This window comes from Paraphaeosphaeria sporulosa (assembly GCF_001642045.1).
Source record: "Paraphaeosphaeria sporulosa strain AP3s5-JAC2a unplaced genomic scaffold CC84scaffold_3, whole genome shotgun sequence".
In the NCBI taxonomy this organism is placed as follows: Eukaryota; Fungi; Ascomycota; class Dothideomycetes; order Pleosporales; family Didymosphaeriaceae; genus Paraphaeosphaeria; species Paraphaeosphaeria sporulosa.
In genome coordinates this window covers 2,760,302-2,773,055 of record NW_017253362.1, presented here as the reverse complement: position 1 = coordinate 2,773,055, position 12,754 = coordinate 2,760,302, and the positions used below count along the sequence as shown (strand labels likewise).

General features: G+C 52.7%; 7 protein-coding genes and 1 non-coding gene across 8 annotated transcripts; 3 read left to right on the top strand and 5 right to left on the bottom strand.

The window, feature by feature from the left end:
• Positions 1-804: 804 nt before the first annotated feature.
• CC84DRAFT_1215334 (uncharacterized protein) lies at positions 805-1,487 on the bottom strand (the record flags this gene model as incomplete). Its single annotated transcript, XM_018182713.1, has 2 exons — positions 805-1,129; positions 1,183-1,487. The coding sequence occupies 2 exons, from the start codon at positions 1,485-1,487 to the stop codon at positions 805-807; spliced, it is 630 nt and encodes a 209-aa protein (XP_018039236.1).
• A 369-nt stretch (positions 1,488-1,856) lies between these two features.
• Positions 1,857-3,734, bottom strand: CC84DRAFT_1194897 (class III aminotransferase-like protein). The gene is made up of 3 exons (XM_018181372.1): positions 2,605-3,734; positions 2,371-2,550; positions 1,857-2,317 (listed from the first exon to the last, which is right to left on the bottom strand). Exons 1-3 carry the CDS (start codon positions 3,544-3,546, stop codon positions 2,054-2,056), a joined length of 1,386 nt encoding a protein of 461 aa, XP_018039235.1. The 5' UTR covers positions 3,547-3,734; the 3' UTR covers positions 1,857-2,053.
• A 275-nt stretch (positions 3,735-4,009) lies between these two features.
• Positions 4,010-4,751, bottom strand: CC84DRAFT_1162703 (defender against death DAD protein). Its single transcript, XM_018178069.1, has 2 exons — positions 4,487-4,751; positions 4,010-4,349 (listed from the first exon to the last, which is right to left on the bottom strand). Exons 1-2 carry the CDS (start codon positions 4,709-4,711, stop codon positions 4,161-4,163), a joined length of 414 nt encoding a protein of 137 aa, XP_018039234.1. The 5' UTR covers positions 4,712-4,751; the 3' UTR covers positions 4,010-4,160.
• A 235-nt stretch (positions 4,752-4,986) lies between these two features.
• CC84DRAFT_1162702 (uncharacterized protein) lies at positions 4,987-5,723 on the top strand. Its single transcript, XM_018178068.1, has 3 exons — positions 4,987-5,042; positions 5,091-5,207; positions 5,263-5,723. Exons 1-3 carry the CDS (start codon positions 5,040-5,042, stop codon positions 5,461-5,463), a joined length of 321 nt encoding a protein of 106 aa, XP_018039233.1. The 5' UTR covers positions 4,987-5,039; the 3' UTR covers positions 5,464-5,723.
• A 361-nt stretch (positions 5,724-6,084) lies between these two features.
• CC84DRAFT_t32 lies at positions 6,085-6,205 on the bottom strand. The gene has a single exon. It is a non-coding gene; the product is annotated as a tRNA-Leu (tRNA).
• A 1,260-nt stretch (positions 6,206-7,465) lies between these two features.
• Positions 7,466-9,000, top strand: CC84DRAFT_1257630 (uncharacterized protein; the record flags this gene model as incomplete). Its single annotated transcript, XM_018184751.1, has 3 exons — positions 7,466-7,866; positions 7,914-8,376; positions 8,425-9,000. 3 exons carry the CDS (start codon positions 7,466-7,468, stop codon positions 8,845-8,847), a joined length of 1,287 nt encoding a protein of 428 aa, XP_018039232.1. The 3' UTR covers positions 8,848-9,000.
• A 215-nt stretch (positions 9,001-9,215) lies between these two features.
• Positions 9,216-10,025, top strand: CC84DRAFT_1162700 (uncharacterized protein). The gene is made up of 3 exons (XM_018178067.1): positions 9,216-9,365; positions 9,420-9,521; positions 9,568-10,025. Exons 1-3 carry the CDS (start codon positions 9,258-9,260, stop codon positions 9,622-9,624), a joined length of 267 nt encoding a protein of 88 aa, XP_018039231.1. The 5' UTR covers positions 9,216-9,257; the 3' UTR covers positions 9,625-10,025.
• On the bottom strand, positions 9,801-10,847 carry CC84DRAFT_593194 (uncharacterized protein). The gene has a single exon (XM_018186808.1). It carries the CDS (start codon positions 10,544-10,546, stop codon positions 10,013-10,015), a length of 534 nt encoding a protein of 177 aa, XP_018039230.1. The 5' UTR covers positions 10,547-10,847; the 3' UTR covers positions 9,801-10,012.
• Positions 10,848-12,754: the final 1,907 nt, after the last annotated feature.

The window sequence follows — 12,754 nt, the reverse complement described above, 5'->3', positions numbered from 1 at the left end:
ATACGTAATAGAAGTCGCTGTGCCGTACAGGGATTCCCTGCACATGCCAAAGATAAGTCACGATTCAAGTGGCGGTTCGCTTAGCGCCGAACTGGGCGGGCCTCAAAATAGTGCCCACGACCTCAAAAGTCGCCTAACGTCGCAGATAAAGCATTCCTTAAGGGATCGCGTGGGGCTGCAGATCGGTAGCACCATTACAGCGCTGCAAACACATCCAAACAGATCTTCGAGTTTTCAAAACTCTGGTATATATATTTCTAATCTTAATTACATCCCATGGAATTACCAACCGCATCGGTGGTTTAGTGGTAAAATTAGCCGTTGCCAAGGAACTGGATTCTGCCAGTTCCACAGTGTCGGCTAGCCCCGGGTTCGATTGTGAGTTGCGCCACCATACAAACATATACAATTTCTAACATTGACTAGCCCGGCCGATGCAATCAATCACTTCCTTTTTGTTTTTCTTTTTCCTCGGGGTGGCGTCCACAGGACATAATCCTGTGGTAACTCTTTTGATTCTACCTCTAGAAGCCTTCAGTGTGAAAGTTCGGCGGGAGTGTTCATAGTAAGGCCCTGACGCAAATCTTGACGGAAGTGTGACCCACGACAGTCAGACCGGTGCGTACCGCCGGCGATGGTGCGCGGCTGGCATCAGAGGGAAGCTTGCTGTGAGTAACCTACATCGTCGAGGATAACGAGAGGATTTTTTTCTGCAATGGCTGAGTCGATCGCGAGAATTGTCACCTAGAGCTCATCCGCGAGGCGATTGTCGCCAGCCCGCTTTGCGGTGGTGACGGCTGCTGTTTACATGGCTCCTAGCAATCGGACACGAGCGTTGTACGGAGTGACGATCATGATGTCGTCACCCGAGACATGGCGTAGCCGGTTGATGAGATCATGCATTGTCGTCAGGCTTGTCTCGACGCAGTAGCAAGAGCCTGTAGCGTCTCGTGTCGGTGCTACGTCTTCTATGTTGAGGACAACAATGGTGCTTCGGATGCCCCTAATCCGAAGGCTTGTTGACTTTGCCCTATGCTTTGTGACATTGTTGAGCGCTCCAGGATTCTCACGGATACCTTCCGCATCATGGAGTCGCTGGCAGAGCTCCAGAAGCGCAGCGTTCTGAAACCTTGATGTGTTCATAAGCTCGAGGACAGGGAAGCTGGTCTTTGAGAGTCGCACCAACGTAGATGTCGTGTATTGCGAAGGAATAGTTTATCGAGCTGAGAGCTGTATGCCTGTGGGCCCAACTGACGCCGGTCGCCGACGGCAGTCGACGTCCCAGATTTGGAGCACATGCCCATGATCTCCAGGTCCGGTGCCCGGCCAGCTTCCTCGAGGCAATACGTGACAGCCCGGCGATGCACCTGGAAGCCTGATGATGCTGTAGCCGCAGGGGTTGTGCAAAGGGCCGGAGCACGTCCAACTACATGCCAGAACCCTACCTTGAAGGTGGCCTTCATAGTCTTCCTTGTATCGTCGGACATCATACCCTCGGTGTCGATATCTCGGACCGCCCTGATCACTGTTGATGCGTTATCACTTTTGGAATTTAGATACTCGTAGTGGCCTAAATTACCCCAAAGTCAACGGTGTGGACATTCCATGAGTTACCCAGGTGTCTGGTCCTGTAGTAACTCACTTGACCATACCGTGATAAACGTTTAGCGTGAAAGTGCAGCGTGAGTATCCACACTTTGCGCTTGGCGGCAGGCCCGCCGTCTTCAGCATCCCTAGTACCTGTGTGAGAGGGTGATAGTTGTGGCAGCAGGGCAGGGGTCAGTTTGGCTACACTGTGTCACTCCAGGATTGGCAATGTATAGGCCGATTGTACCTTGATTCCAATCACAAGTACTCGCTCAGTGTTAGGATAAAGCTATCAATCTTTCTCAACTTTGAGTCTCGCTTTTCTGGAAGTAACATCGAGCCGCCACTCATACGTGCTCTAAATATAGAGGTTGGAGAACTGTTTTGATCCTCCAAGGGGTGACCCGGTGTACTCGTACACATGACCAGCCACTGTATTCCGTCCCATTCAACTGACGACTCGACCTTAAAGCTTAGCATTTTGGGTAGCAGGCCCCAGGACATACTCTATAGCCTTTGCCGTTCGCTGGACAACTAGATCTATCTCCTCGCGATTGATGTTGTACGCCGGAGCCAGAACGATCAGGTCGCCGTTCACGCCATCTACCACGCCGCCACCGGGCAGCAAAGCAATTTCGAACTTCTGCAGGCCTGCTGCATGTATTGTAGGCGCCACCTTCTGGTTGACGGGAAACGGCTCCTTGGTCTTTCTGTCTTTTACCAACTCAAACTGCGATGTGTTAGATTGTCGAGGCCTCGATCAGAGAAGGATGTAATACATACCGCCCACGCAAGACCCCGACCCCGAATCTCGCCAACATTCGGATGAGCGCCCAATCGCGCTCTCAGTCTCTCTCCAAGATATTCTCCCATCCTTCTGCAGTTTTCGACCAAGCCCTCATCCCGGATAATCTGCTGAACCTCGTACGCCGCCGCACACGCCAACGGATGTCCATGATACGTCTGTCCTTCATCAGCACCCTCTTCCCCCCCTCACCCCATCTTCATCCAACTCACCTGAAAATGCATAAACGCCTTGGAGCCCCTATCTAAAACATCCACGACTTTCTTCCCCACCATCAGCGCGCCGATGGGCATATACCCGGCCCCTAGCCCCTTCGCCACGGTCTGCAAGTCCGGCACCACTCCCTCCTGCTCCCACGCATGCAGTGTCCCCGTCCGCCCCATCCCCGCAAACACCTCGTCCAGAATGAACAGCGCACCGTGCCGCTCGCAGACCTCCTTCATCCGCGCGAGGTAACCTGGTACGGATGCCACCGCGCCCAGCGTCAGCCCTGCCATCGTCTCGAACACCACGCCGCAGACCGTCTGCGGGCCTAGCCGCTGGAACTCGTCTTCCAGCTCCTGCGCGAGCCGCTCGACGTACGCTGCCGTCGACTCGCCGGTCCGTCGATCGCGGTACGGATAGCACGGGGAGACGTGCGATGTGGACCCGGAGAGGAGCGGCTCGTAGATAGTCCTCCGCGCCTTGTGGCCCGACACATCGAGCGCACCGAACGTGTTCCCATGATAACTCCTGTCCCTGGCGATGAACCGCTTCCGCTCCGGCTCGCCCTTCTCGACGTAGTACTGCCGCGCCATCTTGATGGTTGCTTCCACAGCCTCGGAGCCGGAGCCGGTCACGAAAACTTTCTGCAGGTGGCCGTTTGTCGAGTCGACGAGAAACTTGGCGAGTTTCTCGTACGCTGGGGTCGTGAAGTGGGGCGCGAAGCAGTACTCCACGGCGTCGAGTTGCTGTGACATGGCGCGCTTGACCCGCGGATGGTTGTGCCCAATGCAGGATACTGCGGCGCCATTGGAGGCATCGTATATGGCGGTTCCGGTGGATGTGTGCAGGTAGTGGCCTTCTGCGCGCACTATCTTGGGCGGCTCGATTGAGAGTGAAGCATGAAGAACAGAGCTGGGAACTGCTTCCGTGGAGATGGTTCGAGAGGGCATTGTAGAGTCTGGTGGTGGAATGCTCGATACTCTCTCAGGAGTGGAACTCGTTCAGTGTCATGCATTTCCATTACAATCTTGTGCTTGCGTCTACGGCGCGTTGAGCATGGAGGGGTAGATAAGCGTTGACGGAACTAGTAGCCGATGCGACGTGGGGTAATGCAGCTAGATTTCAAGAGTGGGAAGCGAAGAACAGTGAGTCGCGAGGTGGTGTTACTGTTTGTCATCTGTCGTGAGGGCTAAGTGCGTTGAGTTAGTGGGTGTAGGACCCCGAATTGGACTGTGAAGTCATGGTGCCGGGCATCAACTGCTGCGTTTCCGAGTTCTTGCTCCTACCATGTCGTCCTGATCAAAGGAATTAAACCCAGCATCTAGTCATTCTCATGAGGTTCACCGTAACTCAAAAACGACTGGGATCTAATGTCACTGCACCAATCATCACCATGTAAGGAGCGACATAAAATGTCCGTGTCGTAAATTCGAGCCCTAGGTATAACACATTGAATTTTCTCCTCCCACAGAACGCCGGGGCTTGCTTAGTCCAAATCATGCTTCCTTCGAATCCCGCAAAGAGCTATGCTCACGATACCATGCCGACATCCTCGATGCGCCCCTCAGTTTATGAAGTTGATGCAGAAAAAGTGCAGGATTAACGAGCCAAAGACAAAATCGGCGAACGCGCGCTCGTGCGAGATGCTCTCGAACTCGGCCTTGTTTTCGGGGTTGGTCTGAATGCGGAGGGAGGCGGTAAGGACGAACTGGCCGACGGTTGCACTGAAGCCGGAGAGGAAGGCGTTGAAGGGCTGTATGTCTCAGTCAGCTATTGCCCATTCAAAATTGCCTACGAGGGCAAAATGAACATAGAGCAGCATGCTACATCCTGATAGGACGCAGTGGTTGCGGGGTCTGCTGTGAAGATGGAGGTTTGGGATATACATACGAAGTTGCCGACAATCAAGCAGTAGACGAACTGCAGCACACCAACAACGATCAAGAAGAGCATGAAGCTATCCAAGAGCTTGACCCGCTGTGGCGTCTTGTTGACATATTTGTTCCACACGTCCTGCACGATCTGTTGCGCGTCCGCGGAGTTGCCCTTGTTTGCTTTCGGCGCACTTGACGTAGAGGCAGACGGCTTCTCGGGAACTCGCGATTTGGGCGCCATATGGACGTCGATTGGGGGGTGGGCGGGGGAGAATTGGGAGTGCGGATCGTGGTGGTGCTCTGGAGCTTGAGGCCAGTTGGAGAGTTGGGCGGCCCGTGCGTGATTACGTGGACGTGTTCCTGGCAGGGATGCGAGCTGAGCGCGGAGACGTCGGCTTTTCGGAGCGATGATACAATGATGGGTGCGCAAGCTCCGCAAGCTCCCCGCGCGCAATAGCAGCTGTTGGTAATCGAGGCTTCCAGACGAGAACAACATCGCAGCTACTTGCACGACCATCTTCTTCACTTTCGCTGGACCTACTCAATACTCACCCCTACATAAAGCAAAAATGGTGAGCGAATTACATGCCGCGCATCGTAATGCGCTAACACAACACCAGGCTCTCGACAACATCGGCCTCATTCTCGGCGCTCTCACTGCGGGCGGCGGCATCACTGGCTACGTTCGCACTGGCTCTGTGCCCTCTGTTGCTGCAGGTGTCTCTGTCGGCACTCTGGTTTGATTCCCACCTCACGTGTGGCAAGAAGCGCACACTCTAACACCAGCTGCAGTACATCCTAGGCGCCCTCCGCATCCGCAACGCCCAACCATACGGCGTCGAACTCGGCCTGCTCGCTTCCATCGTACTTGCTGGCAGCTCCTTCCCTCGTGCGCTCAAGACGCAAAAGCCCCTACCAATTGGACTCAGCCTGCTGGCTGCTTTCGGGCTTTGGGCTTTTGGTTCGGCGTGGTCGCAAGGACGCAGAAGCTAGGTTGGAAGGAAGAAGGATTGAGAACGACATAGTGGAACGGGCTAAGAGGCAGAGGAGTAATATGTTCGCGCTCGAGATTGTACGAATCTAGGAACAAAGCAATGATATGCCCACTTGAGTTGCCCAAGTTTGCTGAAATCGTGTCCTTTATTCCAGAGAGTGTCTACATGCGAGAAGTCAAAGCGGATGATAATGCGACTTTTATCTCTAAGCTTTCAGTCAGAGCGAACATACTCCTGTGATGACTTGTACTAGTTGCCTACTCTCTATCTTTCCTTCCTCTCTTTACTCTAGATATTCAGATGTCATATCTAGTCGTGCTGGTAGATATCGTGAGTGCTCGCGTGGCAGTCATGTGCATCGTATATCAGAACGAGAACACAGCCAGAAACCTTAAATTCTCTCTGTCGTGCTGAGCCATCCTTCTCTGCTTGTCAAAGCTCTTGCAAAGCAGCGAGTTAAAGGTAGACTAGATCTAAGTGCGAAAATATACGTTCAAGGGTCTTACGAGGGATATCGTGCCATCACTCGCAAAAAGGTGCGCCAAGGGCGATTGCTCTTTCTGGCATCCAGCACCTCAGAAACATGTTCTAGAGTGTTCTAATGCATGCAAAAAGATGATGACAACGGTGGGATTCGAACCCACGAGAGCAAAGCTCATGAGAATGCGTCCTACAGCTGTAGGAAAGGTCGCTCGGAAGCTCACTTGAGTCACACGCCATAACCACTCGGCCACGTTGTCTTTGATTTGATGGAAGTTTCGGCACAATCAAACATTATATAGCAAATATTGCAGCTGGCGAGAGTGCGAGAAGTGATGTGTGACACTACTGAGTTGCCAGAAAATTTCCGCAACGAAGTGGGGTCAACGGCCACCCGACCATCTCGGCCCCACTTTCGTATCAGGTCCTGTCTCGCTCGCTACTCTCTGGGTTTCTCAAGGCAATGAGAAGACCAGCGCTTTGGAAGATTAAAAACAAACCACGCAGTAGAGTTTGAGGTAACTTACTCCACTATATATCCCATGTCTATATGTTTTGAGCACATGATCGCCGGTGTTCATGTTGTCGCGAGAGCTGGTTGTCGCGCAACCTGCGCTCACATGTGTACCGGTACATAGGTACCTGAATCAGATTCGATGAGTCGGCCCATGACCACCGTAAACGAACGGACAACTCTTGAATAGAATCAAACTATGTGTGGAACATATTTTCGAAATGGAAGGATGTGTATTCTTTATGTAGGTCGATGCTAGTCTTTGTGGTGTCTGCTGTCCAAGCCGAGCCGTTTTTCCTTTCCAGAAGCTCAACACCACCTTCCTGGTTCTCTCATCATCGTGAACGCTAGACGCATGACTCAAGTGAGCTTTCGAGCGACCTTCCCTACGTTGTAGGGTGCATTCTCATAAGCGTGCCTTGTCCTGAACCCCGCGACTACGGCCTGAACTGATGAGCTGTGCTTTGAACGCGTCGCGTTCGAGACGCGCATCTGGGGACACGCCGATCCTCCCCAAGAACACGCTGTTCTCCGCAGCAGGCGGAGCCGTGAGCAGAAAATACGGGACTAGCTGCAGCCACGGCGCGAGTTCCCGCATGCGTGCCTATCAAATGCGATACCAGCCATCCAATGTGGCTGTGATCACTCCTCTCGTCTTCTTGGGGTTTCAGCTCGAGCAAGGCACATTTGACTTCCAGCTTGTGTTGCAACGCAGGTCTCTCGGTCGATTGTTGGTCTATGAAGATGTGCTCAGTTATTAACACGCTCAGGTTCGAAAAAGACAAACTTGCAGCAGCTCGAATGCAACATGATCTGAATTATTCCTGATGATCCGGAGTACCAAGCCACCAACCCTCCCATAAGGCCGGATATTGGCACCGGTGAGCAAGGGGAAGCGAAGGCTTCGCAATCGAGGTCTGCCTGATAAGAGGAGCACAGCATTACTCTCTTCGATTGTCATTGTTCCCCTAGTCGTCTCCAAAGTGCACTTAACATTTGTACCATCATGGAGGCCGCCGCTGCGGTTGTAAGTTTTGTAGGCCTGGCAGGTCCCGTTGCGCAAGGTCTAAAGTTCCTATACGACTTCACCACCGACATGAAAGACTGCCCAAAGGATATTCGCGAGATGAAAACCGATCTTGAGTTGGTGGAAGCCTTGATCACGAACGTGATTAAGCAATGCAACGAACGCGACTTACAACTTCGAGAAAGCGTCGCGCTGGCGAAAGCGATTGCCCGCGCTCAGGAAAGCGTTCAGGATCTCAAGGAGGCGTTGGCTATGTATATGATGAATGGGAAACACAGGCGGTTTAAGTTTGCGGCCAAGCTCAGCCAAACCCAAAAGCTCAGAACAAGCTTGGATAGGACCAAAACCATTATGTTTGAACTCAAGAATCAATTGCAGAGGTAGGTCGTTCTAGTTCTACTTCCTTTTGGTTGCTAATACCAGGTAGTGATATTGTCTATGACATCCGCGACACGAATCAGAAGATCCTTAGAACAGTCGAAAAGACGAACAAAGATTTGGAAACACACGACAGAAGCGTTCACCACGTCGCTCAACGACTCCAGAACCAGGCAAGAACCACGAATCGTACCATGGACACGATCGGGCAATCGGTGCAACAGGCGAGCGACAACTCGTCCGAAGAATTGACAAACATCAAGCTTGTGGAGAAGCAGCTCGAGCGCATCACGGACTTGTTAGAGGGCACAACAATCTCACCTTCGCCGAGTTCAACAACATCAACACCTGCATTATCACGCGAAGTCAGTGATTTTTCTGTGATTTCGTCTCAGGAAACTATCGCCACCAGCATTGCGAGCTCTCCAAGCATTTCGCGGTCAGTCTCGCAGAACCCACAACCAGTGGACAGCATCTCCGAGCACCCCCTTCTGCAGTTCAGAGACAACCAGGTAAGATTAGGTGCTGACATACTGCTACGTCCCTAACAATTTCACAAGTTCCACTTCTTGGTCGCATGCATCTTTACGCAGCGTAGCCGCAACCAAAGGCTCGCTTGTCAACGCGCTTCAGAATGTCTGGCAGCATATCCAACCCCAATCGCACTTGCAAAAGCATCAGAGCAAGCTCTCAGTCAATACTTCGGTGGCATAGGCTTGCAAAACATGAAACCACCACGTTTGATCGCACTAGCTCAAGCATACGTTAGAGATCCCCCGAAGGCAGGTGTCAATCGTTCCAAGACAAAGAAAGGTTCTTGTCCTGAATCTGAGATTACGCATTTACCATGGATCGGGGAGCAGTCGGTCAATACTTGGTGGGTATATTGCTGCGAAAGGACGGATGTAGCGACCAAAGAGAAGCCGCTGCTGGAATACATAGAGCATCTGAAGGATAGGAACGGAGGCGCTCCGTTCTCGTGATTGCGTGTGTTGAGGCTCCAAAATTGCGAACGGAAACAGACGCACTCAACAATGGCTTCGATACAGGCGCCATCGAGGTTGAGGGCTGGAGGCTGACGAGGACTTTGACATCGTTCCGCCTGGCGCAATGGGGTTGCGAGGTTTTCAACCACGCTCAGCCTTGTCAACTGTCAAGGCTGGCGCGCGGCGGCATGTCGGTACGAGGCAACGCGCTGCATCGCGACTTATCGCGATGCATTAGCTTCGGTGACGCCCGCTCCAAGGAAAGCGCCCCGCTCGACCCATGCATTCGGAACCACTCGCACCTGCACCCTCTACTACATAAATAGAGGGCACCCCGCTCCTGGGCGTGCAAACACTCAAACAGCCCTATCAAATTCCACCAACACCCAGAGACCAGAAACTCCAAGATGACCAAGGGCTCTTCCAACAACTCTGGCTCCGGCTCCGGCTCCGGCTCCGGCTCTGGTGCGGACTCCGGCGGCTATCAAATCACCAGCTCTAGCACGAATAGTCAAGTATGTCTCCAAAGCTAGCAAGCTCACAGTGTTTGTCAACTAACGCATCGACAGGGCAACCACTACTGCCACCGCGACTACGGAACGGGCGCTTCCAACTCCAACTCGTACCACTACTCCAACACGGACGGAAGCTACTACTACAGCAACCCCAACGTAAGTCTCGCTTGGTGTTCCGAATCCTATGTTAAGACTATTGAAGGGCTCCACTTACTACAATGACGGCGCTGGCAATTCCCGTTACAACTCTGGCAGGTAGATTGCGAGACACGACGCGGTCGAACGCCATTCAACTTTGCTTCTCTCTGGTATGGGGCTTCAGTCTTAGAGTCCTGTATCAGCAGACCTACAAGTTGGGTTTCGATCATCTAGCGGTGGAGACATGGCGCGGGCACCAGTTCCCGCAACGGGCTGTCAGGTCTCTTCATGGAGGTGGATTCACGGCTTCGAAGATTATCAATGTTACTCATGAGTCTAAGTTTTGAAGGCACATAGTATAATACAGGACCTCTACTAGTCTTTTTTGTGTCTGAGAACCTGCCAGCGTGCAGTAGTTGCATTATACATAACTAGTTCAGGTACGGATTCATAAACCAGACAAGAAACCCACCCGACACATATATCAGTCTACTCCACCACCAATCCAACTATCGTCTCCACTCATCGACTTGTGAAGGATCCGTTCCACGCATCGGATACGCAGGCTGCGGTCGCGGAGAATGCAGCCCCGACACCTCGACAGGAACTGGATGGTACATCTCCACCGAATTGCCTGGGCTATACATTCGTTGCTGCTCTGACATGCGCGGGCTCGGCGGTCTAGGATAGTACTGTTGCGGAACCGGCGAACTCGCCAACTCGTACCCATACCCTGCAGGGGCGTACGGCGGACTGGGCGACGTCGTACCAGTCGTCGGCATGAGGTCGCTATATCTCTCTCTCGGCGAGTGGAGCATCTGGTCGGCGGTTGCGGCGTATTTAGCGGATTGTTCCTCGGTCATCGGCTGGCGTGCGGTGTGTGGGTTTGGGTTGCTGTCCTGCCCGGCAGAGGTAAGGGCCGCGGCGTGTTGGTGATTTGACTTCTCCCGGTGGCGTCGCCAGAGGAAGAAGACGAGGGCGCATATGACGAGGGCGCCGACGCCGCAGCCGGCTCCAATGCCGGCTTTCGCTGCGGTGCTCATGCCACCTCCGCTGCCGCCTCCGTTTTCAGTTGTACCTCCACTTCCAGTTGTGCCTCCGCTTGCATCTGAAGACTGGTTGTCTTTATCTTGTCCATTGGAATTTGCTGGCGCTGCAGGCTGGGTGATCGTCGAGGTGACTGTGGTAGTCGTTCTAGCGTTGAGGACCGAAGTAAATGTGGATACAAACGTCGACGTCGACGTGCTGGTGACCGAGGACTGTCATTTATGTCAGTATAAGGCGCCGCCACTTGATGATTATGCATACAAAGTCTGTGCTAGTGACCTGATCCGTGTCGGTCTGCGTCTCATAAGAGGTAGAAGTGGCTATTCTGTAGTCAGACATTTGCAGTTATTAGAACGCGAATCTGATGAGCTTACTGGTGATTGTGCTTGTGATTATATCTCTTCGTTGCCACGGCGCGTCAGTAATGAGCACAATTCGTCGCTCTGGAACTGCGCGAGGGTGTAAAGCGGTTGACAGTGCCACTGGGGTGGCTTTGGGGATCAAAAGTCTTCTTGCGAGCCTCGCGGGGGCAGTTTGGGTAACGAACTTCACCTCAGTGGCGATGTCGGCGCTGGAAATGGTTTCGACTTCTGCGAGGGGTTGATTAGCCAACGACATTAGGGCATTCATGGATTTAGTCGCAGGGTGGACGCGATATAATGCTTAGGCGATGGTGAGATGAAGCCTTACCGATTGAAGTGGATGTCACCGTTGACCATTCGGTGGTTCCAGCTTCAGTGACGGTAGTAACGTCTGTGACAGTCTCGGTTATTGTTCCAGTTACTACCACTGTAGTAGTCTCCCTAGGGAGCAAGTATTTTAGCAAAGTAGACAATTCTGTTGCAAGGCTATACTCACATGGCCCACGAGCAGTAATTCTCGTTCACCCCGTCACCGCAAAGGTTTTGCTCGCCGCAGCACCATGATCCGGCATTGACATCTGATCCAGTGCAGCATCGCCCTTTACCGCCACCTTCGAGGGCGGAGCAGCTACTGAGGTCTGAACATGTGTTCTTATGTGGCACACAAAAGTTCCCATTACCAGGGCCACAATCATCGTTTTCTCCACAGCACCAGCCTCCTCCATCTGATGTGTGGCAGCACTTGCCGACCCCGCCGTCCGAAAGGTTCCTGCAGTTGTCATCGCAAGAATCCCTCCGGAATAATCTGGCGAACACATTGGCGTTTGTGCTGCCCGCTACAGCAGAAGCAGGACCCATCGCTGCGGGAGCACGGAACATCGGTTCCCGAAAAGACGCGTTGAAATTCGACCGGGACGTTTGCTCGAGGTTATCAATGCCTCGCGGCTGCCGGAAGCCTCGTGGGGCTCGCTCCATTGTGGCGGATATATTTAAGGAAAAACATAGTAAAGTAACGGCTAGCCCATACCAAAGTTTTACGGCCATTTTGTATGTGCGGAAGTGGTGAATGGCAAAGCACAATGGACTTGCGAACAGGTAGTTTTACGTGCTATACATCTAGGCCTTCAACACGGGTCCAATATCGCTTACACAGCCAAGGAGGCATATACGAGTGAAAAGGCAAGGCTACACTACAGGATGAAGCCAAGAGCTTCTCATCAAGGTACGCGAACCACTGAGAAGCATTGATCGCCATTGGCAACTGCTGACGCATCTTCAGGCGCGCCATCTGAATCGAAGTTTCCGTGAGGCCTGACCCAACTGAAGTAGTCTATGAGTCTGGGACTTTCGAGGGTGGGGGCCAGCCTTGTTGTGAATGTGCTGGAGGTGGACCAGGCCCTGCCGCGGACATTACTGAATGCTGAACACTGCAATATGGTTCAGGTACAATATTCTGTGTAAAATAAGATACATAGGGCTGCGGAGTCAAATGACTGGTGTCAGATTGGAGGTTTGACCATGCGCAGCTCTCGCACTCCGATGTTTGCGAGCAGGCGTTCAAGGCTAGGTAGAATACTGACTAGCACCACTAGACGCAAACGGTGAAGCGTGCTTGGGGCCAGTCGGCTTTAGGACAGGTTATCGTCGTACCTATGGCATTCTTTGGAGACTTGCGAACGTTTATGAGAACGCTAACAATGTATGGACGTGCTTTTCCTACGTCTTTACATACGCAAAACCACAAAATCTTGGCGAAGCTGGTGAGGTGGTGAAGGTACCGAAGAAAGTCTGTTATCTGTCATTAGGATTCATTGACAGTGCGACATGGTGCTCGAATTTCTG